General features: G+C 35.2%; 1 protein-coding gene across 1 annotated transcript in view; it reads right to left on the reverse strand.

The window, feature by feature from the left end:
• CEP89 (centrosomal protein 89) overlaps positions 1-27601 on the reverse strand; it is a 199523-nt gene that overhangs the window by 111296 nt on the left and 60626 nt on the right. Inside the window, exons 8-9 of the mRNA XM_044664184.1 lie at positions 25466-25684; positions 22279-22421 (exon numbers count right to left, since the gene is read on the reverse strand). Coding sequence (XP_044520119.1) covers positions 22279-22421; positions 25466-25684 — 362 coding nt within the window. The remainder of the gene's footprint in view (positions 1-22278; positions 22422-25465; positions 25685-27601) is intronic.

Consider the following 27601-nt stretch of genomic DNA (forward strand, 5'->3'; position numbering starts at 1 on the left):
AAACATAGAAACTCCAGCAAATTGGAAACAGGCTTTAGACGAACTCAAAATTCAATTAACTCAAGAACTCAAAATTCAGTTAATTCAAGAACTCAAAAAACAATCAAGAGAGGCTGGAGACAATTGGAAAAAGGAATTACATGAACTAAAAGAAAAAAATAGTATCTTGAAAGCCAAAATTGAACAGCTTGAAAACAAGGCAAAGAAGGTGAAAGATGACCTTGAACTACAAAGAAAATCAGATCAGAAGGAGAAGGATAACCAAAAAGCCAGGGATGAAATTCAGTCTTTAAAATCAAAGGAACAAAAAAATTTGAGGAAAATATAAAACATCTCATTGCCAAAACTTAAGATCTGGAAAACAGATTGTTGAGAGGCAATTTAAGAATTATTAGACTACCAAAAAATCATGACAAAAGAAAAAGTCTGGACATCATCCTACAGTAAATTATACAAGAAAACTGCCCCAACATCCTCAAACAAGAGGGAAAAGTGGAGATTGAAAGAATTCACAGATCACCTGCTACATTTAATCCACAACTGACAACTCCCAGGAATATTATAGCCAAATTCAAGAACTACCAGACCAAGGAAAAAATATTAAAAGCTGCTAAGAAGAAGTCATTCAGATATCAGGGATCTACAGTCAGGATAACACAGGATCTGGCTGCATCTACACTGAAGGACCAGAAGGCATGAAATATAATATTCCAGAAAGCAAGGGAACTGGATCTACAACCAAGAATCAATTACCCAGCAAAACTTACTATATTCTTGTAGGGGAAAGTATGGTCATTTAATAAAATTAAAGACTTCCAAGCATTCATAAAGAAAAAAACCAGACTTAAACAGAAAATCTGATGTCCAAACATAGAACTCAAGAGAATCATGAAAAAATTAATTAAGAGATGGGGAAAAAACAGCCCCCAAAATTTCTTTTTAAGAAACCCAAAGTTCAAATGATTTGCATCCCTATTAAAAAAAGATGATATTGGTAACTCTTAAAAATTGTTATTATCAGGGTAGCTAAAAGAAATATATGTAGAGCAAACAGTGACAAACTGTATACGATGAAATGTGTGTGTATATATATATATATATATATATCACTAGAGGTTATAAAAAAAGAGGATGAGAAATGGTAAAAAACTGACTGGTGGGGAGGGAAGCAATACTAGGGAAGGAGAGTGTGAGTGTGTGTGTGTGTGTGTAGCTTAAAAAGACCATAAAGAAAAATAAGAGGGGAATAAGAAGGGAGGGGGGAAAGGGAAGAAAAATAAGGGAGGAGACTAGGGGGACTGAGTAAAAACAAAACACTGGTAAAGAAGGAAATAGTGAAAGAAGAAAAGGCAGGACAAGGAGAATCAAAATGTTGCAGAATACACAGATGATAATCATAACTCTGAATGTGAATGGGATGAACTCATCCATAAAATGGAAGCAAATAGCAAAGTGGATTAGAAACCAAAATCCTGCCATATGTTGTCTACAGGAAACACACATGAAGCAGGTAGACATACATAGGGTAAAAATAAAAGGCTGGAGCAAAATCTATTGGGCTTCAACTGAGAAAAAGAAGGCAGGAGTTGCAATTGTGATATCTGGCAAAGCCAAAGTAAAAATAAATTGGGTTAAAAGAGATAGGGAAGGTAATTATATCCTGATAAAAGGCAGTATAGACAATGAAGAAATATCAGTACTCAACATGTATGCACCAAATGGCATAGCATCCAAATTTCTAAGGGAGAAGCTAGTGGAGCTGAAGGATGAAATAGAAAGTAAAACTATACTAATGGGAGACCTAAACCTTCCCCTATCAGATCTAGATAAATCAAACCAAAAAATAAATAAGAAAGAGGTAAGAGATGTGAGTGAAATCATAGAAAAATTAGAGTTAATAGATATGTGAAGAAAAATAATAGGGACTAAAAGGAATACACCTTCTTTTCAACAGCATACAGTACATTCACAAAGATTGATCATGTACTAGGGCATATAAACATGGCAAACAAATGCAAAAGAACAGAAATAATAAATGTAACCTTTTCAGATCTTAATGCAATAAAAATAATAATAAGTAAGGATACATGGGCAAATCAAAAATTAATTTTAAATTAAGTAATATGATTCTCCAAAATCAGTTAAAGAACAAATCATAGAAACAAAAATTTTATAGAAGAGAATGACAATGATGAGACATCCTACCAAACTATGTGGTATGCAGCCAAAGCAGTACTCGGTGGTGGGGGGGGGGGGCGCGGGGCGGGGATATATCCTTGAGGGCATATATTAACAAATTAGGGAGGGTAAAGATCAATGAATTGGGCATGCAAATCAAAAATCCCAAGATGAAAACTAAATTAGAGATTATAAAAATGAAAGGAGAAATTAATAAAATTGAAAGTAAAAGAACTATTGAATTAATAGATAAGACTAGAAGCTGGTACTTTGAAAAAACAAATAAAATTGACAAAGTACTGGTCAGTCTAATTTTAAAAAAGGAAAGAAGAAAACCAAATTAACAGTATCAAAGATGAAAAGGTAGACCTCACCTCTAATGAAGGGGAAATTAAGGCAATCATTAAAAACTATTATGCCCAATTATATGGCAAGAAATATAGCAATCTAGGTGATATGTATGAATACTTACAAAAATATAAATTGTCTAGATTAACAGCAAAAGAAATAGAATACTTAAATAATCCTATATCAGAAAAAGAAATTGAACAAACCATCAAAGAATTCCCTAAGAAAAAATCCCCAGGAACAGATTGATTCACAAGTGAATTCTATCAAACATTCGAAGAACAACTAATTCCAATACTATACAAACTATATGACATAATAAGCAAAGAAGGGGTTCTACCAAATTCCTTTTATGACACAAATACGGTACTAATCCCAAAGCCAGGCAGACCAAAAACAGAGAAAGAAAACCATAGACCAATCTCCTTAATGAACATAGATGCAAAAATCTTAAATAGAATACTAGCAAAAAGACTCCAGCAAGTGATCAGGAGGGTTATTCATTATGATCAGACGGGATTTTTACCAGGAATGCAAGGATGGTTCAATATTAGGAAAACCATTTACATAATTGACCATTTCAACAAGCAAACCAACAAAAATCACATGATTATCTCAATAAATGCTGAAAAAGCCTTTGATAAAATACAACGCTCTTTCCTATTGAAAATACTAGAAAGTATAGGAATAGAAGGGCCTTTCCTAAAAATAATAAACAGTATATATCTTAAACCATCAACAAGAATCATCTGCAATGGGGATAAATTAGAAGCATTCCCAATAAGATCAGGAGTGAAACAAGGATGCCCATTATCACCTCTATTATTTAACATTGTATTGGAAACACTAGCAGGAGCAATTAGAGAAGAAAAAGAAATTAAAGGTATTAAAATAGGCAATCAGGAGACCAAGGTATCACTCTTTGCAGATGATATGATGGTCTACCTAAAAAATCCTAGAGAATCAACTAAAGGGCTAGTGGAAATAATCAACAACTTTTGCAAAGTAGCAGGATACAAAATAAATGCACTTAAATCATCGGCATTTCTATACATTTCGAACACATCTCAGCAGCAAGAGTTAGAAAGAGAAACACCATTTAAAATCACCCTAGACAATATAAAATACTTAGGAATCTATCTACCAAAACAAACAGGAATTATACAAATACAACTATAAAACACTTTCCAAACAATTAAAACTAGATCTAAACAATTGGAAAAACATTGATTGATCATGGGTACCATGAGCTAACATAATAAAAATGACCATTCTACCCAAATTAATTTACTTATTTTAAGCCCAATTTTCCCTCTTGCCTAATTAAAACTCCTGTCCCTCAATGTGGCTGTATTAATACTATAATCACAGCAATTGACATTGAATTGTTAATTGTTAATCAGCTTAGTCTTTCAAAAGGAGCCTTGTATTTTATTCAGGGGACTTATGAACCCTCTCATTCCCTCTTTCCTTCTTATACCATAAGAACAAAGATAAATTTGATACTTCCCCTTTTTGAAAGATTTCATACCCCTAATATATGATGAATACAAAGGCCAGCTATGTGACATCTATCTAGTAATGAAATCTCACAATAAAAAAATAAATACTACTTATGGCTAGTTATAAATGTTTCATTAAAATATTCATATATTAGTTTAGGGATCACTGGAATCAGAAGAGAATTGAGAGGGCCATCTGGTGCCCCTTATCCTGTAGAGATGAGGAAAAGGCCCAGTGACTTTCCCAAGTTTACTCACAGATGTAATTATCATCAGATGCAGAATTTGAACCTAGGACTCCTCCAGAGTCAGTACTCTTTCCACTGTCCAAAATACCTACTCTGTTAGATAGAAAAGGGAAGGATGAGCAAATGCAAGGAAACTGCTTAAGGAAAAAAAATATTTAGAATGTAACAAAAGGCAAAACTGAGGAAAAGTTGTTATTAGGGAAAAACAATTACAGCGGGATAGAGGATGAGGGGGCTCCTGATCAACTAAACTCCCTAATACACTTTATGAAATTGTTGGGTATGAGAAGAGGGACATTTTCCAAGGAGCTAGTACTTTGGCCCAATGCTATATAAATTATAGACTGCAACTCCTGATGGGTCCTCATTTGTCTCAAAGACAACTGATGACTAAGTCTGGAAGAGCCACTATCCATGGGTTATAAGAAGGGCTGGGAGGGGTAGGGCTGGAATGCCCCATCTCTTGGGGCTCTGCCTTATTTAGAGATTAGCCAGTACTTTTTCTTTTTCTCCCTTGGAATTCCAGGAAGGGATCACAGAGGATTTCTATGCCCATCATAATTTCTACTGCCTCTACCTACCCCAGATGAAATTACAGCTACAAAAACATGGCAGCCAAGGCAAACTTCAATTCCTGGCTTATTTGGGGCTTTGTGTTTCCTTTCCTGAGCAAAAGTCAGTAGGTAACTGATTGATAACACTGAGAAAATGATGATTACACCTTGAGCAGCCATCTCATTGATTGTTTGGGAGTTCTGGAGACTGGGTCCAACAGGAGGTGATTCCCATCACAACATATTTTTCAGAAGAGAATATGAGCACCAATAAGGTCATTTTGAAATGTGACTAAAGGCTAGATAGGAGACATTGACTTTGTGAGATACTACAATAGTGAAACCATAGATGAATATGAAATATCCTAAATATCTCTTCAGTAGTCCCAAAGAATTTACCTCCCAAGACTATAACACGTGAAATGGAATATTATTTTGCAGTATATTTATATCTGTTAATATGTGCTTCTGAGCCTTTTTTCGTCTTAAGTCTTTTTGTGGTGGAAAAAATAAACTACTGTCCTATTCTGATATGTATTTTGTTTGAGTACTTTTTAAAAAAAAACACCTTACCTTCCATCTCAGAATCAATACTGTATTTTGATTCCAAAGCAAAAGAGCAGGCAAATGCGGTTAAGTGACTTGTCCAGGGTCACATAGCTAGGAAATGTCTGGGCCAGATTTGAACACAGGAACTCCTGTCTATAGGCCTGTCTCTCCATCCACTAAGTCACCTAGCTGTCTCTGAATACTTTTTCTTTTTTTCTTTTTTAAAATATTTTTCCATAGTTAACATGATTCATATTTTTTCCCTCCACTTTTCCCTCCCCACTTCTGGAGCTGACAAGCAATTCCACAGGGTTATACATATGCTATCACTTGATACCCATTTCCATATTCCTGAATACCTTTTCTAAAAGTGATATTATTACCCTCTGCTTTGGGGAAGAGCCTCTTAAGCCATGCTCAAGAGATTTTCCTACTACTATAAAGCAGGGACAATAAGCCAGAGACTAAGAGAAAACTGACCAGCTATTCTTTGAAGTAAGACCTCAGAACTGAACCCAATCAGTATGAGTGAAGAGTTGGAATTCCTTGTGGAAAGACAACACCTTGGTTTATGGTTCACATCCATTTTATCAATAAGACATATGATCTATTAGATTTCTAGAATTTGTCTGATTACAAACACTAGAATACAACAATAAATTGTTTTTAAATCCCTGCTATTGTTTTATAGTAGATTTGAATTTTCTGCCTTCTCCCCTTTTCTAGAAAGACAAATCTGGGATTATTTGATCTTCTCTTTTCCTCTGCCTCATTTATTTTCCTGTTATATCAAAATATAGTCAAAGAACCAGTCCCTCCCCATTTTGCTTTTAATTGTTTTGTTTTTTATTGTATTGTTCAGTCCTTGCCACTGCATCAGTGATGATAATACCACTAGCTCCTGATTCTTCTACTGTCTAACCTCAGTTTTCCTTTGTTGGACCTGAAAAAAGTGGGGGTAAAATGACACTAGAGGAGACCTGGTACATGGGCATGATCTTATATGGAGTCCAAACTGAACACAGCTGCTAAGTACTACTCTGATATCAGGAAGAATATTGCTATAAATATTTTGGTATATATTGTACCTTTGTGGCTGTCTTTAAATAACTTGGGTTATAGGCCTAATTTCTAGTAGTGACATCAATGACTAAAAAGGTATGGGCAGGGGGCAACAGAGGATTGAGAGCCAGACCTAGAGGTCCTGGGTTCAAATCTAACCTCGGATACATCCTAGATGTGTAACCTTGGGCAAGTCACGTAACTCCCCATTGCCTAGCCCTTACCACTCTTCTTTCTTGGAACCAATACACAGTATCAATTATTAAGATGGAAGGTAAGGATTTAAAAAGAAAGGTATGGATAGTTTAGTCACTTTTCTTACATAATTCAAAACTGATATCCTGAAGGGTTGGATCAATTCTCAGTTCCTACATCTTCCACACTGACTGCTCAGTTTGACTTATTTACTTATTTATTTTCTGGCATCAGTTTTCCCTTTTTAAAAAAAATCAAATTAATAACTGCTAAAACTGAGGGGCAGTGCCAAGATGGCAGAGAAGGTACACAGACCCACTTTGAATCTACCAAATTACCCTTCAAAAAACTATGACATAACAGCTTAAAATGAATTCTGGAGCAAAAAATTCTGTACCCACAAAAAGATGGAGTGAAATAATTTATTTCCTTTTTAATATTATGTACTTTATTTTTATAATCTGAAAAGAGGATCAATAGGCTTACCCAGACTACCAAAGGAATTTACAATACCAAAAAAATTAGATCCCCTGTATTTTAGGAAAAGGTTCAATTTGGGGTCCTGAGGTTTTGGGCTACTTAGGGATTGTATTTTGAGTTACAAATTATTAACATTACCTTTTTTCTCATTTCTATGTCTTTTAAGTAGTCAATGAAATCTTGTTTCTCTGTTAGAAACTTATGGTCCTTTGAACTTGACTCTCCTATTACCAATCAGGATTAGGTGCCATGCCCCTCCACCAACCAAGTGCTGGGCACACCCCACCCCTCCACACAGGGGAAGGAGAAAGTGCTCCCATTGCACTGCTGGGCAGAAGGGTAAGTAAAGTGAGGAATGTCCTCAGTGAGTATAGCGAGGGAGAGGGTAGTGGTCCCAGTGGCCTGCTCCCCTCCAGCTCTGCTGCCTGAGAGCTACCCATCTTACTCTCTCTGCCCTCCAACTGGCTGCTAGGCAGAGGGGCGGGGATGAGAAAAATGTCACCAGGCACATGGAGAGGGGGAGGGGAGCAGCTGTGCCCAAGTCCCAGACAGTCACCATCACTGACCTAGGGACTACAGACTACAGATAACGTCTATATTTGCATCTGTCCTGGAGATAAACATACTTCTGTTCATGCTGCTATTGATACCAACAAGAAACAGTAACATTCTCCAAAAAATGGAAACAGAATCACAGAATGAAAGTGAAAAGGAATCTAAACATTCTTAAATTCAACAATCCCAGCAAGCTGCAATCCAGATTTCAGTGGAAGACAACAAATGACAGGAAACTCACTTAAAAGTATCAAAGTCTGTTGTCTCGCCTATAAAATAAGAAGATTGAATAAGAAGACTGAACTAGATGAAGTCCAAGATCCTTTTTAGCTCTAAATTTATGAAACTATTATGCTACTTTAGGAGAATCTATTCCATTTCTGGACAGCTTTAACTGTTACAAAGTTTTTCTTTATATCAAATCTAAATCTGCCATTCAACTACCAACGTTCCTAGTTTTACCCTGTGAGACCAAGTAGAACAAATCCAATTCTTCTATCTCTAAGTGCTTCAGATAATCTTCTCTCCTCCACAGTATACACCTTTTGCTAATTATTTTACTTAATCTCTAATACCCTCACTATCCTGGTTGCCTTCCTTTAGAGCAGTGATTCCCAAAGTGGGCGCTACCACCCCCTGGTGGGTGCTGCAGCGATCCAGGGGAGCAGTGATGGCTACAGGTACATTTATCTTTCCTATTAATTGCTATTAAAATTTTTAAAAATTTAATTTCCAGAGGGTGCTAAGCAATATTTTTTTCTGGAAAGGGGGCGGTAGGCCAAAAAATCAGATTAAAATGTAATTGGGAAATGCCTAATGATTTTGCCAGTGTAACGCTCTCAAGTTTCTCATCTTTCCTAACTAGATACCACAAACTGGATATAATATTCTGTTTGTGGTCTGACCAGAGAAAGGGAGAATAGGACCATTATGATACAAACTGCTATTTAGCCATAGCTGCTCTATCATATATTCATTAAATTTATTTTTTAATACGAGTATAGGAATTAAACACCAGTGAGACATTTATCTCTATTCAATTTAATATTATTAAGAGTCAGACTATTGTTTTAGATTATTGAAATCTTTTTGGATTATGTTTCTATCATCCAATATCTAGTTTAGTTATTCCTTCCAGCTTTCTGACATATATAGGTGAATTTAAGTATTTCACTTCCTGCTTTATAGGGAGGTTGGTCGTCCACTCTTCTCTGAAGACGTAAATTCCAGCTTCAGGGTGAAGTTTGAATGGTAACCCTAATTTAGAGATATCAGTATCACGTTCAGTAGAAAAATGGTAGGGGAGAAAGAAGGTCCACAGTCTGCCCTATTATACTCATTTGTCATCCCTGCCTCTTACTCCATTGGGTGTCTCTAATTATATGGCAATAAAAAGGCTCATTGCTTCCATACTGATTCACTTAATTATCCTATGAAGTCCTTTTTATAGTCAACAATAGACTTTTATATGACATATAACCTATATATATATACATATATATATATGACATATCACCTGTAGAAATAACAAATATTACTTTACTAATAAAAACTGTCAAAAATCTATTAATGGCCAAGGCAAACATTAAATACTGCCCACTCGTGCATTTAATAAAATGTAAACTTGTTTGCTTGGGGTTTTTATTGCAAAGAGGAATCTGACAGTGAATAAAATATATGTTTATTTACTGGTAGAGTTCCCTCTGTACTTTTTTCAAAATTTGACTGCATATATTCATGGTTTGATAACAAGCTAAATCAACAAGGGAAGTTGGCAATATTTCATTGGTAATCAGATAATTAAAAAATTCTATTTTGCTTCAATGTAAATTTTTTCGTGTTTGTGAGCAGAGGTTTATGATTTAAAGAAATTTTCATTTGGACATGAAAAGCAAGATGGCAGAATAGTTGTTCACTATAAAATTTTCTAACACAAAACTCCAAAAGTAAAGAATTATGTGCCAGACACAGAGTAATCATGGCCAAATCAACAAAAACAAACAAACAAACAACAACAAAAAAAAACAGAACCCTCTTTGTAAGGAGAAAATCCCAAGAACTAACACTAGAAAACTTTAACACTGAGAGCTTGCATTTACAGATGATGATTTAGTCAGCTACAAGGATGCCCCATAGCAATATCTCTGCTCTAACACCTCCATCCTATATCTTCCTGGCAGACAACTTAAGGAGTAGCAGAAGCTAACTTTTCCTATCCTTGTGAAAAAAAAATGAGAGGGAATAATCAGAAAGAATGAAAGAAATGCTAAACATGGTTCTCAAAGGCATTAAGAAAAAGGGGAAAAAGAGTGCTAGGTCAAATAGAAGGATAACTACTTTGACAGTCCTCTCCCCAAAAGGATAATCAGGGCAGAGACCTGGACCCAGCAAAGCCCAAAACAAACAAAACCAGACTTTTAAAGAAAGGACAGAGAAAAAGAGAAGAAAAAGGATAAGAGAACCAGATGATAGGAAAATCTCAAATAGCAATTAAATGGGAATAGGAATGGGATGAACTCATAAAAAGAAGAGTATCAAGGAACAAATTAGAAATCAAACTATAATATATTGTTTATAAAAAACATGCCTGAAAGAGAAAGATACATATAGAGTTGAAATAAGGATTTGAAGCAGAATCTATTAAGCTTCAGCTGAAGTAAAAAAGGCAGGGGAAGCCATTATGATCTCCAACAAAGTAAAAGCAAAAATAGACTTAATTAAAAAAGATAAACAGAGAAACTACATTTTGGTAAAAGGTACCACTGACAATTAATGGCAATACTAAACATATATGAACCAAATTGCACAGAAAAGTTAGCTATGATAAACTACTGGGAAACAATGAATGGGAAGAGAAAGTGCATTACATAACACTTTCACAAAATTTTGCACAGAAACCTCATAAATAAAAGGATTTGAAAAGCAGAAATATTAAATTTATCTTTTTCTGACAAAATTATATTCAATAAAAAGCCTTTGAAACAAAGATCAAAATCATTTGGATGGGGGAGAAGTCAGGTAGGTGGCTCAATGGATAGCAAGCCAGCCCTGGAGACAGGAGGTCCTGGGTTCAAATCTAGCCATAGACACTTCCTAGCTATGTGGCCCTGGACAAGTCATTTAACCCCAATTACCTAGTCCTTATGACTCTTCTGCTTTTGTAAAAAGGAATTCTTTGTTCTCTTTGAGTTTAGACTTGGGAAAGGGAATCCCTTATTCTCTTTGCCTCATTGGAGCTAACACTTTGGTTAACAATAACTTAAGTAGCCCCACTTAGTACCTCACTAGATTATGAAGACAGGATTAACTCTCCTTTGTCTACCTACTGATTGAATCAACAAAAGCCTAAACTAAGTGGAGGAACTCACAAACCACTTAAAGAATTCATAAGCTCAGAAACTCCATCTGTGAACCCTTTTGATGAGTACTCACTCCTCCAGAAGGTGAGAACTGGTTCCCACAAACACTGCCCCCTGGGCAGTGCTAGACAATTTGGAAGCTGTGATTGGCCCCTGTGAAAAGCGGAAGAGACAAGAACCTGCTAGAAAAGGCCCTGAATTTCTGGGGCTAGAGAAGGAAGTCAACTCCAAGAAGGAAGTTGGCTTCAAAAAGGAATTGGACTTCAAGAGGGAAGTTAGCTTCAAGAAGAAGTTTGGCTCAAGGAAGAAAGTCAGCCTCAAGAATCACCTTCAGTCATTGTCTTGACCTACTTCCTGGAGGGAATTTGGGTGAATGGCTTTCCCTTCCTGTCTTCTGGAGAGAGCTGAATTCCTATTGAAGGTCAACAAGTCCTGGCTGAGTTGAACACCAAAGCAATATTTAGTTAGATAGGCTAATGTCTTCTCTTCCTTTTTATATTTCTCTGCTTTCACTCTTTCCACTTCTTTTATAAATAAAAGCTATTAAAGTCATTTTGACTTTGAGCAATAATACTTTGAATTGGCAACCACCACTGTTATTTGTAATCTTCATATATTTTAGCCAAACCATTAAAATTTAATTCTTATATTTTGGTACCAATACTTAATTTAGATGGAAAGTGAGGATTTTTTAAAAAATTCATTAGAAACTAAATAACTTAACAATAACAATTAAATAGTATAACAACTATTTTATACATATATTATCTACACCATACTTCTCTACATATAATATAAGCAATAATAAATACATTAGTGAGTCAAAGAACAAAACACAGGAATGTGTAAATAACTTCATTAAAGATCATGACAATGAGACAACATACCAAAATTTCTGGGTTGCAGCCAAAGCAATATTAAGAGGAAAATTTTTATCTCTATTTTTTTAACATATCAGTAAAAGAGAGAAAAGAGCAGACCAATGGTCATGGAAATTTAAAAAACTAGAAATACAAATAAATTTAAAAGCTTAAATACCAAAATAGAAATACCAAAAATCAAAGGAGAGATGAATAAAATTCAAAGTGAAAAAAACTATCAAACTAATAAATAAAATTGCAATCTTTTTTTCAGCAGAAGTACATATAAGTAACTGGCTAAATTTAATTTTTTAAAAAGGAAGGAAAACAATCAGTGTGAAAAAATATAAATGATTTTCATAGCCAATAAAGATGAAATAAAGGCAATTATAAGAAGCTATTTCTACCAACTATATGCCAACAAGACTGACAATCTAAATGAAATTGATCAATACTTACAAAAATATACATTGCTCAGATTAATATAACAGGAAATATAAAAAATAATTCATCTTAGAAAAATAAATGAAAGAAACCATATGAACTTCTAAAGAAAAAAGTCCCAGTGCTGGATGGATTTACAAACAAATTCTACCAAATGTTTAAAGAACAATTAATTCTATTATTATATAAACTGTCTGAAAAAAATAAGTAAAGTAGGAATCCTACCAAATTCTTTCTATGACACAAATATGATCCTGATACCTAAAAGGGTAAATCAATTAAAAAAAAAAAAAAAAGAAAACTGTAAACCAATCTCCCTCCTAAATACTGATGCAAAAACTTTAAGTAAAATACTTGCAAAGAAATTACAGCAATATATCACAAAAATGATACCTTGTGATGCAGGGATGATTTAATATTAGGAAAACTAAAAGTATAACTGACCATATTAACAACAAAAATCATTATTATTTCAGTAGATGCAAGAAAAGTATTTAACAGAATACAATATCCACTGCTGATAAAGAAAAACAAAACAAAAACACTAGAAATCATAAGAATAAATGAAATTTTCCTTAACAGGTAGCATCTATATAAAACAAAAGCAGTAATTATCTATAACAGATAAGCTAGAAGACTTTCTAATCAGATTGGGTTGAAGCAACAGTGTCCATTATCACTTTTACTATTCAGTATTGTACTAGAAATGTACTATAGCAATAAGACAAGAAATTGAAGTTGAATAAGCTATAGGTGAAAATCAAACAAAACTATCATTTTTTGCAAATGATACAAATTAGAGAACCCTAGAAAGTCAACGACAACAAAAAAAACTAATGAAAACAGTGAACAACTTTGGCAAAGCTGCAGGCTATAAAATAAATTCACACAAATCAATAACATCAAAGTGGCACAATGGATAAAATGCCAGGCCTGGAAACAAGAAGACCTGATTTCAAATAGGGCCTCAGACACTTACTAGTTATGTGATCCTAGGCAAGTCACTTAACCTCATTTACCTCAGTTTCTTTATCAATAAAATGAATTGGAAAAAGAATTGGCAAACCACTCCAGTATCTTATGCCAAGAACACTGCAAATGGAGTCACAAAGAATTGGACATACCAACAAAACCCAGCAGGAAGAAAAAGAAAGAGAAATTCCATGTAAAATAATTAAAGAATGTGTTATATACTTGGGAATCTATTAAAAAAAGATAGTCATAGGAAATATATTAATAAAGTTATAAAATGATCTCTATGGAAATAAAACTGAATAAAAATAAATGGAGAAATATTAATTGTTTGTTATTAGGCTTAGCCAATATTTATAAAAATGATAATAATACCAAAATTAATTATTACTCAGTGACATACCAATCAAACTAAGGAGGGATTACTTTGTACAGTTAGAAAAGAATAATAGAATTCCTATGGAAGAACAAAAAGTCATAAATTTCAAGAGAAATAATGAAAATAATTTGTCAAGGAAAGAAGTCTAGCAGTACCAGATATCAAACTATGTTATAAAATACCAATAACAACTCTCTCTCATCTAACCTATCCAATCTGCTGCCAAGGGCTATCAATCCTACCTTTGCAACATTTCTTAAGTATGCCCTCCTCTCCATTCCTGATGTCATTTAGTGGAGTCCTGCATCACCTCATGCCTGGATTATTACAATAGCCTGCTGGTGGGTCTATCTGCCTCAAGCCTCTCCCCACTCTAATCAATCCTCCATTTACCCATTATATTTTCCTAAAGCATAGGCCTGACCATGTCACCCTTCTATTCAATAAACTCCAGTGGTTCCTATTGCCTCTAGGAGCATATATAAAATGCTGTGTTTGGCATTCAAAGCCCTTCATAACTGAGACCTTTCCTTCCTTTCCAGTCTTTTTACACCTTACTCCACAACACCTACTCTTGGATCTGGTGACAATGGCCTCCTGGCTATTACATGAACAAGTCAACTCAATTTCTCTACTGTAGGAGAAGCCTTGCACAGAGAAGTGTATGTGAAAAGTTAATTGTAAAGCTTTAAGCTGAAATTGTGTTAATGGAAGAGTAATAATTAGAATAATTTGCATAGAAATAAGTATAGATAGAAAATGGTTGTATTAGTTTAAGATTGCAGAACAGGTATTACTATTGACACAGTTGATGTTCTTAAGGTTATTGTGTTATAACATTTGCTTTTACTTTTGGAATTACTTTTGTAAACCGCAAAATTTCCCTTACCCATAACTTTCCTGCAAAATCTCTTAGACTAGGTAAAATAACATAGAATAGATTAGTGTAGGAAAGGGTATTTTGTTATTTTGGGGGGAGTAGTTAGAAATAGAATAGCATAATAACATGGTATGTATAAAATATTCACGATAGTGACCTTGGTAAGGTCACAGCATGAAAGGGAACGAAACTATAGGAGAAACCTTGCACAGAGAAAAGTTTTGGAATGTTGCAGAGAGACTTGAAGGACAGGAGTGACAGTTGGAAGGAACAGCAGGGGCTTCTTGGAAAAGAACTAGAGGAGAGGATTTTCATCTCTGGACGCTGACTTGGACAAAGCTCATAACTGGCCTCAGGATTCAAATCCCTGGATACCTGAGGATTTCCCAACCTTTCCCTTGAACTTGAAAGACCTGAGATTTGCCTGTTTCTCCTGGACAACAACTAAAGAGGGCTGGCTGAACTTTTATAGAGGCTTGAGGGGCTGTGCCTGGAAAGCACTGAGACAGCCTGAAGAAGAGTTACTTTCTCTGTACCAGTTTTAGAAAGACATTGCAACCTGTCAGTTGGATTAGGTTAGCAGTTAGAAGAAAGAAAGGAACCAAGAATGTTTTCTGGCTGGAGCCTTTGGCTTTGGCTAAAGTCAAAGAGTCCGTACCATACTTGTGGTCAGACTAAGGCTTTCCTGTTCTCACTCTCCAAACCCATCCCTGATCCTGATTTCATTAAACCACCCCTTTGACTGTTAACTAAACACAGTCAGATAAGATCATTGGGAGATATCTGGGAAGGTTATAGGGCAAAAGAGAAAATGGGGAGGCAGTTCTAACAGGCTTCAGTTATGCAAAACCCAAAGCCATCAGCCATTACTGTCTTCTGGACAGGAACTCTGTTCAGAAGGACTATCTAGGGGGCTAGGCATTTCGCTAAGCCCCGGCAAACCAACAACACCATACCCCATAGAAGTCTTTTATCTGAACACTGCTTCCTCTCCATTCCTGTTCTCAATCTTCATCACAGGGACAAATCCTTTGAAGTCCTCTGGTTAAGGGAGAGGGTGAGCCCAGCTAGCTCAAACACAAACTCAAACTAGCAAACTAAAACATCTTTAGGGTTCTCTATATTTTTAACACCAGGCATTTTCTCTAGCTGATTCCCATACTTTGTTCAGTCAGTTGGTTGGCAACCCCTTTATTTCCAGTTATTTGCCACTATCAAAAAAATTGCTATAAGAGAAAAATAAATTGAACTGGGAGAACATTGTACTCAGTAACATCAATATTATACAATGAAAACTTGGGTACTTTCAGCAATGCAGTGATCTGGGACAAACCTGAAAGACTCATGATGGGGAACACCCCAAAGAAACTGTTGGAGTTATCTTTCACATCAGTGTATTTATGGTTTTATTTTGGGGTTTTGGTTTTGTATGAGTGTGCTCTTACAACAATGACCAACATGGAAGTGTGTTTTGCATGACAATAAAAAATAAAAATTTTTTAATTGCTGTAAATATTTTTGTGCATTTGTGTCTTTTCCCTCTGCCTTTGATCTGGGACATACACCAAGTAATATCACTAGGTCTGAGGCCTTGTGCAGTTAAGTAACTCTATTCATAGCTCTGAAGTGCTTTCCAGAGAGTACTCTTCTCTCCTCTGCTGATGACCAACCTTCCTGGTTTCCTTTAAGTCCCAACTAAAAGCCCACCTTCTACAAGAAGCCTTTTCCAACCCTTCTTAATTCCAGTGCCTTCCCTCTGAGAATTGCTTCCTATTTATAACTCACTTTGAATATATATTTTTTGCATACTGTCTCTCCATTCAACTGTATGTTCCTTGAGAGTAAGGACTGTCTTTTGCCTCTTTTTTGTATCCCTATTATTTAGTATAGTGACTACATAACAGGTACTTAAATGTTTACTGATTAATTGATTGAAAACCACCATACTCTTGAAGAAAATTTGATATTATTTAAAAAACATAAAGGTCAATCAATGGAACAGATTAGCTAAACACCACATAAAAACAAACAAATCTAGCATCCTAGTTAGTTTATAACCACCTATAAAACCTAAAAATTCCTTCTGCTAGGGTAAAGATTCACAATTTGGTGGGGAAAGCTACTAGAAAAACTAAAGAGAAGTCTAGCAGAAATCAGGTTAGACAAATATCTCGTATCATGTCATGGTTAATAGAAATAGAAAGATGTAGATATCTCAAATAAAAAGATCAAATTAGAATAGCAAAGAAGAAAAAATCAGCAAAAAAAAAAAAGAATAGCAAAGAAGAAATTACCTTTCAGATCTATGAAGAGAAAAGGACATAAAGGATCACATAAGATAAAATAAATGATTCTGATTACTTAAAATTAAAAATAAATTTATGTAAACAAAACAAAGGCAGTTAGGATTAGAAGGGAAAACAGTGAACTATGAGGAAAAGTCTTTATAAATATCTATGATAAAAGTCTTATTTCCAATATATAGAAGAAATGATTTAAATTTATAAGAACTGAGGTCATGCTTCAACTGATAAACAATCTAAGGATGTGAATAGGCAGTTCTCATGGGAACAGATAGAAGCTATCACTACCCATATAAAAAAATGCTCTAATATCACTAATTAGTAAAGTTCAAATTAACACTGGAGTTCTCCTGTCACATTATGGAAGGAGATTGGCATCAGATTGGCAAAGCTGACAAAATATAAAAATGGCCAATGTTGCAGAGGTTATAGGAAAAGAAGTACATCAATGCACTGCTAGTAAAAAAAAGAGATGTAAACTAGTCCAGCCATTCTGGAATGCACTTTTGATGGTGGAAAAAAACTAGAAATTAAACCAATTGACTAAAAAAATTATGGCATATGAATGTAATGGGATATAAGTACTGGATTATGTATATTACCATAAAATATGTGTATAATCTTAAATATACTATAAGAAATGAGAAAGGAACAATTTCAGAAAAACCTGGAAAAGCCGAAGTAAATGAAACTAAGAGAACAATTTAGACAATAATAACACTGTAAAAAATGAATAACTAAGAATAACTTTAAAATTGTGATCTTCACAATGACCGACCCTGATGTCGTCAGAGTATTGATGATAAATAATGTTACCTACCTCCTGATAAAGAAATGAAGGACTCAAGGCACAGAATTAAGACACATATATTTGAGACATTACCAATGTGGGAGTTTATTTTCCTTGATTATGCATACTTGTTACAAGAACTTTGTTTTTCTTTTCTTGTCTTCATTAAGGGAGGAATGTGGGAAGGAAAAAAATTAAGCACTTGTTAATTTTTAAAAGCTTTTTTTTAAATAAAAAAATTATCTTTTTGTTGGTGTCTTACTCCTCTATGACAAATGGTAGTTTCATGATGAAATAGAAAGTACCTATATCAAATTGTGTCTTCTCCAATATCCAATACAATGGTCTACACACAGTAAGTGTTTAATAAATGCTTGTTGTACTGTATTTAGAGAAGGGCTGGGCAGTTGGAAAAGGCTTCACAGTGGGATTTGAGCTAGGCTGTGGAGGTCGGGGGGAAGGTACATAGTGAAGAGAAGAGGTTGGGGTGAGATATTTCAGGCAGTGGGAGTTTTGTGAACTAAGACACAGGGAAGGAATGAAGAGGCATAATGGTAACCCTGAAGCCAGAAATTTTTGCTCACCTCTTACCTCTCTGATGCTTACTTTCTAACCTTGGGCAAGTCACTTAATCTCTAGGGGCCTCAGTTTCCTCATCTAAAAAAAAGTAAATGGAGAGCTAAGGGGTGGAGCCAAGATGGCAGAGAAGGTACAGGGACCCATCTACGAAATTATCCTGCAAAAAGCTATGATGACACCTCAAAAAGAATTCTGTAGAAACATAACCCACAAAAAGCTAAGATAAAGTAATTTTTCAACCCAAAACAACTTGGAAGGACAGCATGAGATACCTAGTAGAGGGAGGTCGACATAGAGCACAGCTTACCAGGGCAGGCCACACCACAGCAACAAGTCTAGCGCTTAGTGGAAACAGCAGCAAAGGCTTCCAGGATTCTCAGCCACAGACTAAGGGGAGGTTAGCCAATTGCTCCGCCAGAGATAAGAAGGTCCCTTTGCTAACTCATATTGCCCATACACAGATCTTGGAAGCACTCCTGGGGCATGGGACACAGTTAGGAGGAGTACTAGTATACATACACCAGCACTCGTGGCCACAGGGGAACAGGAGACCCTGGCCACAGTTTCAAAGGGTAAAAGAATGTTTGTGATTACACAGAGGCCAGGAGAATACTAAACACACCTTTCCTTACATACCATCTTGGAAGAACTGAAAGCAGATAGAGCCCAAGAGCCAGCTCTGAAGATGGATGCAAAAAAAAACAAAAAAAACAAACAAACCCTGCAGCTTGGAACAGTGGACCCTTCACCAATTAGATCCCAACTTTAACAATTTTTTTAAACTAAAGGAAAAGGGAAAAAGTAGGAAAATGAGCAAATAACAAACAAAAAAAAGACCAACATAGAAAGTTATTTTGGTGACAGGGAAGACCAAAACACAAATTCAGAAAATAATAACAAAGTCAATACTGATATATCTAAAACCTCCAAGAAAAACAGGAGTTGTTTTCAAGCCCCAAGAGACTTACTGATATAAAAATCAAATAAGAGAATAGAACATAAATGGGAAAAGAAATGAGAATGACACGAGAAAATCTGAAAAAAAAAAAAAGTCAACAGCTTGGAAAAGGAAGTACAAAATACTGAAGAACTGAAGAAAAAAAAAAACCACCTTAAAAACAAAAACCTTAAAAAACAACCTTAAAAACAAAAAACTTAAAAAGAAGAGAGGGGGCAGCTGAGTAGCTCAGAGCATTGAGAGTCAGGTCTAGAGATGGGAGGTCCTAGGTTCAAATCCGGCCTCAGACACTTCCCAGCTGTGTGACCCTGGGCAAGTCACTTGACCCCCATTGCCCCCCCTTACCACTCTTACACCTATGAGTCAATACACAGAAGTTAAGGGTTTAAAAAAAAGTAGAAATAGCCAAATGGAAAAGGAACAAAAGCCCCCTCTAAAAAAAATCATGCCTTAAAAATAAGAATTGGGCAAGTGGAAGCTAATGACTCCATAAGACATCAAGAAACAAAGTCAACAGAATGAAAAAATAGAATAAAATATAAAATATCTCATGGGAAAAAAACTGACCTGGATGATAAAACTAAGAGAGATAATTTAAGAATTATTGGGCTACCTGAAAGCCATGATCAAAAAAAGAGGCTAGATATCTTTCAAGAAATCATCTAGGGAACAACTAGGTGGCTCAGGGATTGACAGCCAGGACCAGAGACAAGAGGTCCTGGGTTCAAATCTGACCTCAGACACTTCCTAGCTGTGTGACTCTGGGCAAGTCACTTAACCCCATTGCCTACCCCTTACCACCAATACATGTTATTGGTTCTAAGGCAAGAAGTAAGGAAGAAAGAGAGAAAGAGAGAGGGAAAGAAAGAAAGAAAGAGAGAAAGAGAGAGGGAAATGAAGGAAGGAAGGAAGGAAGGAAGGAAGGAAGGAAGGAAGGAAGGAAGGAAGGAAGGAAAGAATCCACTGATCAACTCCTGAAAGAGATCCTAAAAGGATAACTCCCAGGAATATCCCAAATTCCAGAACTCCCAGGTCAAAGAAAAATATTGCATGCAGCCAAAAAGAGACAATTCAAATAATGTGGAGCCATAGTCAGGAGAAGACAAGATTTAGCAGCTTCTATATTAAAGAATCAAGAGGGCCTGGAATATGATATTCCTGAAGGCAAAAGAGCTAGGACTTCAAACAAGAATCATTTACCCAGTCAAACTGAGCACAATGTTTTAGGGGGGGAAATCAGTTTTCAATGAAATAGAGAACTTTCACACATTCCTGATTAAAAGACCATAGCTGAATGGAAACTCCCAAAGAGAATTATAAAAAGTTAAACAGGAAAGAGAAATCAAAGACATTCAATAAGGTTAAACTGTGTACATTCATATAGGGAGATGATTCTTTTAACTCCAACTTTAACAGCTGGATAACTGTGTCATTATTAGGACAGTTAGGTGTATTCTACAATTCTACAATTGATAAATTGTCAAAGGGCATGAACAGGCAGTTCTCAGACAAATTAATTGAAAGCTCTCTAGAGTTATAAAAAAAAATGCTCTAAATCACTATTAGAGAAAATCACATTAAAACAACTCTCTGAGCTATTACCCCACCACACCTATCAGATTGGCTATTATGACAGAAAAGGAAAATGACAAAAATTGGGAAAGGATATGGGAAAGCTGAAACATGAATGTACTATTGGGGGAGTTGTGAACTGATTCACTCATTTAGAAGAGAAATTTGAACCTATGCCTAAAAGGCTATAAAACAGCACATACTCTTTGACCCAGAAATACCATTACTAGATTTGTATATCCCAAAGAGATTTTTAAAAAAGGGAAGGAAGGAAGAAAGGATTTATATGTACAGAAATATTTAAAGCAGCTCTTTTTGTGGGGGCAAAGAATTGAAAAATGAAGGGATACCCATCAATCAGAGAAGAGCTAAGGAACTTTATAGTATATGATTGCAATGGAATACTATTGTGCTATAAGAAATGACAAGGAGGAAGAGCTCAGAAAAAACTCTAAAGACTTACACAAAATGAAGCAGAGTGAAATAAGCCAAACCAGAAGAACACTGTACACAGTGACAGGAATACTGTACAGTGAATAACAAAACAATAATCCAACACTATCCCAAAGGACTCATGATAAAAAAATACCATCTGCTTCCTGAGAAAAAGAATTGAGTCTGAATTCAAACCAAGGCAAACTTTTTTTACTTTCCTTCTTAATTTTTTTTCTATTTGAGTTTCCTTCCACAATAGGATTAATATGGAAAAATGTTTTACAAGCCTGCACATGTAAAATCTTTATGAGATTGCTTACCATCTCAATGGGGGTGAGGAGTTGCAGGGGTGGGAGGGAGACAATTTGAGACAGTACTCTGAAAAATGTTGGAAATTGTTTTTACATGTAACTGGGAGAAAAAAAATACCAAAAAATTTTAGTAAAAAAGTAAAATTTGGATAAGATGACCACTGAGGTTCCATTTAGCTCTACATTCAGAAGGCTGTGAACTTGTGCAAGTTTCTTAGAATCTCTGAGCCTCCGTTTCCCCATATGTAAAATGAGGGAATTGAATTAGATGGTTCCCAAAACAACATACTGAGGTCTCTAAACAAATGAAGCCACAAGTTCAGTTCATATTCTTATTCCTTTCAAATTCTCCCCAAAATACCATACAAATGAGAAGTAATTATACTAAGGAAATGATGTGTGTGAGAATTATCATTTTAAAAATAAAGAAATGAGATTTTACAGTCCTAAATAAAACTAACTCCCTAAACTAAAGTGAAAAGATCAAATTTAATGTATTTTGGAAAATATTGCCCTTATACAAAATAACTGTAAACAAATTCTAATTCTACCACCAAAGGCTTAAGAAAGAGAAAGATAATTTTTATTTTAAGTAATCTGTATGTTAACACTTGCCCTAAAACATTATATTTTAAATCTCTGGTGATTTGTCATCTTATATCAAAATAGAAATAAGAAAATAAACAATAAAAATTACTTAGGGTTTAAATAGGAGTGGTTAAAAAATATATATGGATTCTTATTTTTCTAAATAAAAACAATTACCTCTTCTTTAGGTAATGGCCTGAATTTAGTCTGGTAACGACTTAGTTCCACATTTAAACGGTATATCATCATTTTCAAGTCATCATTTTCATCCACCAATTCCTGAGCTTGTTGTCTTAGAGAAAGAAATTCAGCCATATCAACTATTAAAAAAAAAGATATTAAACAAAGTATAGAATGGTATAGGAAACAGGTTCAAATCAGTTCAAAGTGTTCAAAATATCAAATTATCTTATTTTCCTCATGTAAAATATAGAGCTAAAAGATGCAATGAGATACCTGTGCATATGAAAAGTTACAAAATATTTTGGCAAATTTTTTTTTAAAAAAAAGCTTTACTCCAATGAAAATTAAAAGATCTTATATATACATATATATATGTGTATAATTATATATATGTATAATTATATATATACACATATATAAATAAAATTCTCTGGCTCTACTTTTTATAAATACAGTGACATTTCTTAAATGGAATATTTAAAGCATGGGGAAAAAATTTACATGGGGTTTTAAATTCAGGGCAAAAGAAATTAATACAGTTTTAAATCAAGAAAAAGACTTCTGATCCCTAAACTACTTTGTCACTCAATGCAATTAATGTTAATCTTTCAGAACCAAAAACAATACTTATCTAAACTTTTAAAAGGCATTAACTAGTTTGTAGAATATTAGTAGGCATAGTTGGCAAACTACTCAACTTCTACCTAGAGAAGTATATTGGAAAATGGCCTGAAAAGCACTAGTTTCATTTTTCAACTTTACAAATAATGGCTTTTCCATTTTTATCTAAAAGAATGTCTTTGAAACCAAACCAAAGAAAATATACCACTCTCTTTTATTTTTTTAGTTTCTTTGATATGTGCTGTACAAATTAAATATCTTCTCTCCTAAATCTTTGACTCCTAGACATTTTAGAATAATTTTTTGTAAGACTTATTCTAATAATTATTGATTTCTTTATTTCCCTTGGCTAAATCCTTAAGTACTATTACTAAGTATTGTATCAGTAGTCTTATAATTGTTTGAGAATTGCTAGAATTGTTTGTAATTTAAAGATCTTAGTAAATGGATTATGTAACACTAAAATCTTTAAAAGAAAACTCAGTTCAAATACTGGATAGTTTTAAGAAGAAAACACAATAGTTTCATAAAGGATAAATTTTTAGATTAGCAGGTACATTTTTTTTCATTTAAATAGATACAATATCCTCAATGGAAGACAGAAAATTAGGAAGAAAGTTCTTCATAATATTAGGATTTTTAGCTTTCTGCACTGAATACCTTAGTTATTATTAGTCTTATAGACTTAACACTATCCCACTGTTTGAGGTAGGGTCAGGTGGGAGTTAATCCTAATCATGTGATGATCTTCATTCAACAGATATTCATAAACCCCTCTTAAACAGTACAAAGCATAGTATTTGGAACTGGGCATAAAGACAAAAAGAAAAACAACTGCTGTCCTGTAAGTTTTTTACATTCTACTTGATAAATTAACAAACATTTAATAAGTGTCTACTATATGCCAGGCACTTTGCTACATGCTGGTAATACTTACAGAGTTTCCCTCTAATGAGGAAACACAACATTTACTTAAACAGATGTGGGCAATATAAGGTAAGGATAGAGAGAACTTTCCTGTAGGATGTGACAAATGACTTGGAGAACTGAAGAAAGCTAAGGATTCTAAGGGATAGAGGAGTAGATTCCAGATAGGCAATGTGATGAGAGATGGAATGGTAAGTTTGAGAAACATCAAGGAAGTCAGTTTAGCTGGAATGAAAAATGATTGAAGGGGAATAATATGAAATAGTGAGAGAAAGGCAAGCTGATGTCAGACTGGAGAGTTTTAAATAGAAGCCAAGGAATTTCTATTTTAAACTAACAGTAGTAGAGAACAATGTAGATTCTTTTTTTATTTATTTAAGAATATTTTTCCATGGTTACATGATTCATGTTATTTTCTTCCCCTTCTCCCGCCTCCCCTCCCATAGCCAAAAAGCAATTCCACTGGGTTTTACATGCATCAACAATGTAGACTCTTAAGCAAGAAAAAGACCTAGTCAAATGTGTGCTTTAAGAAGATTATTTTGGCAGCTTTGGAGACAGTGGATTAGAGGGGAGAAAAAATAGAAGCAGGAAGCAATAAGGATGCTACTGCACTAATCTGGGCCAGATATGATGAAGACCAACACTGGTGACTATTGGAAAGGAGAAGAGACAGAAGAGAGGAATGCTAATGGCACAGAATTGACAACTGGCTAAATGGAGGGAGGAAGAAGGGGAAAATATAGTTGTTTGCAAAGCTGGTTAGAAGAATGATGGTGCCCTCAACAGAAATAGGAAAATTTGAGAGAATGAAGATTTTGTAAAAAGAGATTGAGTTCTGTTTTGGACATTTCGAGACGCCTGTGGGATTTCTAGGTGGAAAACTCCATTTAATTCAATCAATCATTCCTTCATTCAATATACAATAACTTTATTAAGTATATATCATATAGTACATATAGTATATATCATTAAGAACATATATTGTAGTAGTCTAGTGGAAATACAAAAATAAAGATGTTAAATGCCACAATTCTGTTGTTAAATCATCTATTAGCAAGGTCTTTTTTGCTTTTCAGTAACTATGTAATTTTGTGGCTCTATAGCAAATAATCTTGTACTAAGTTTTAACAAGAGTTCTGGGTCTTGTTATTGGGGAATTAATGTCTAAAAATAAAAAACAAGTAAAAAAGTACTAACATTCAAAGAATTCCAAGAGTCTATACTAAGGTACTTCCAACATTAAAAGCATGAAAATGAACTTATAAAATAAAATTTAATTAGGTAATCAAATTTTAGCTCTTAGAAGACAAAGATGATCTTATGTTTCTATTCAGCCTTTCAAGGGTAAGCATAGCCATTATCTCTACTTAGAAAAAAAATTTTTTTAATCTTTTTTAAAGTTATTTTTATTAAGAAAATTTTTCCATTGTTACATGATTCATGTTCTTTCCCTCCCTTCCTCCCTTCCCCCCATAGCCAATGCACAATTCCACTGGGTTAGAAAAAATTTTTTTGTTGAACAACAGAAGCAACAAAAATCTGAGTTTGTGTGGAAAGGATAACTGAGATTTAAGAGGTTTGGGGTCCTTATAAATAACCCTTCAAAATTTTTCATACAGTTTTTCCTTACCTTCCCTTTCAGAACTCTGCTCATTTTCTTTCATATTTTCATTATCTTTTTCCATTTCCTTAAATTTTGAATATAAATCCTTCATTTCCTGTTTAATTTCTTCAAGCTCATGGGCAAGGGTCTCATTGGTAGTGATTAGATAAAAATTTTCTTGTTTTAATTCATCAAAGTTATGTTTACTTAATTCCATCTGTTCTTGATGTTTTCTATTTGATACATCTATAAATAAACAGGGAAAAAGTTTAAAATATTAAATAGTATTCACTACATTTTTGAGAAAGAAGAGAAAAAAGCAAGACAAGTAGAAGTAGTTTTTTGCAACTTCTGCATCTCAATATTATTTATTCTCGCAGTAAAATTTTAAAATTAGCATCATCATTGTAGAATTCAATAAGGTAGGTTAGTAGATTAACAATAGGCTGTTTCCAGTTTCCCATCCTATAGCGCATAGGACTCAATTAATCCTGTATAAATTGGACTTCCGGTTAAGATGGCGGCAGAGTAAGAAGCAGCTGCTCAATCTCTCCTGACCGAAGCATACAGAACTCCTCAAGGGGAAAATAAAAACGAGTCCAGAAGAACGAAGGAACCCCACAACAGGGCGCAGCATTGAAGGTATGCAGAATCGGGGCATTTCCACGCTATAAAGGGGTGAAACAGCTCTCACTAAAACGCAAGAGGAAGAAGCCCCTCCCCCACCTCCCACACCACACACCTCCAACAATGCCAAGTGTGAAAACTGGGGCAACCAGATAATAACTGGCAGCCCCAGGGCTTGTACCTGTGTGCTGCAAGATGAGGGACCCCAAGTGCTGGGGGTGCGCAGGGACTTTCCCCCAGCCTCCACGTGGGTGAAGGCACACCGCCTCTGGCCGGGACAAAGGCCCCTGGCCTTTCCCAAGCACTGAAGGCATCGCCTAAGGTGCGAATAAAGATCTCCAGCCCACAGACTTTCACTATCTTCTTGGGGGGAGGGGGGGAAGGCAGTGCCCTAAGAGTATCTGCTCAGGCAAAGGCAGTGCCCTAGGCTTGAATAACTATTTCCAGCCCAGGCTTGGACCTCCAGTGAGGACCCCGTGCAGACCCAGCCAGGCAGTGGAAGCAGCCCCAAAGACTGCTGAAGGAACCTCGGGCAGAGGGGCAGACTGGGAACTACCAGGAGGCCTGACCCCGAGGACAAGGAGAACGGAGCCCCCCTGGAGCTTGCAAGGCCCAGGCAGACCCTGAGTGCAAAGACAAAGCTGAAAAGGGGCGGGGCTAACAATGGCCAGCAATAAGGAAGCCCAGAAGAAAAAGACTATCAAGAGAAACTCTGGAACACTGGACAACTTCTACACAGAGAAAATCCAGACAACGGAGGAGGGAAAACAAAAATCCAAACCTCCCCCAAAAAATGAAAGCTGGTCACAAGCTATGGAAGAGTTAAAAATGAAATGCTGAGGAAGATGGAAGAAATCTGGCAAGAAAATAACAGTTTAAAAGGCAGAATTTCGCAATTGGAAAGTGAGACAAGTCAATTGAAGACAAAAATGACCAGATTGAAAAGGAAAACCAAAAAATTATAGCCAAAAACCAAAACATTAAAGCCGAAAACCAAAACATTAAAGCCAAAAACCAGGACTTAAAGGCTAGAATCAAACATTTAGAAACCAATGATCTCTCAAGACAACAAGAACAAATAAAACAAAGTCAAAAGACTGATAAAATAGAAGGAAACATGAAATATCTCAATGAGAGAGTGACAGACCAAGAAAACCGGTCTAGAAGAGACAACTTGAGAATCATTGGTCTTCCAGAAAAGGCAGAAATTAATAGAAACTTGGACTCCATACTTAAAGAAATTATTCAGCAAAATTGCCCTGAAGTTCTACAACAAGAGGGCAATATAGACATTGAAAGGATCCATAGAACACCCTCTACACTGGACCCAGAAAAGTCAACATCCAGAAATATAATAGCGAAATTGAAGAGCTTTCAAGTTAAAGAAAAAATCTTACAAGAAGCCAGAAAGAGACAATTCAAATATCAAGGAGCACCAATAAGGATCACACAGGATCTGGCAGCCTCAACTCTAAAAGACCACAAGGCTTGGAATACAATATTCAGAAAGGCAAGAGAGCTGGGCCTGCAACCACG

Source organism: Gracilinanus agilis, chromosome 2, assembly GCF_016433145.1.
Source record: "Gracilinanus agilis isolate LMUSP501 chromosome 2, AgileGrace, whole genome shotgun sequence".
Classification (NCBI taxonomy): domain Eukaryota; kingdom Metazoa; phylum Chordata; class Mammalia; order Didelphimorphia; family Didelphidae; genus Gracilinanus; species Gracilinanus agilis.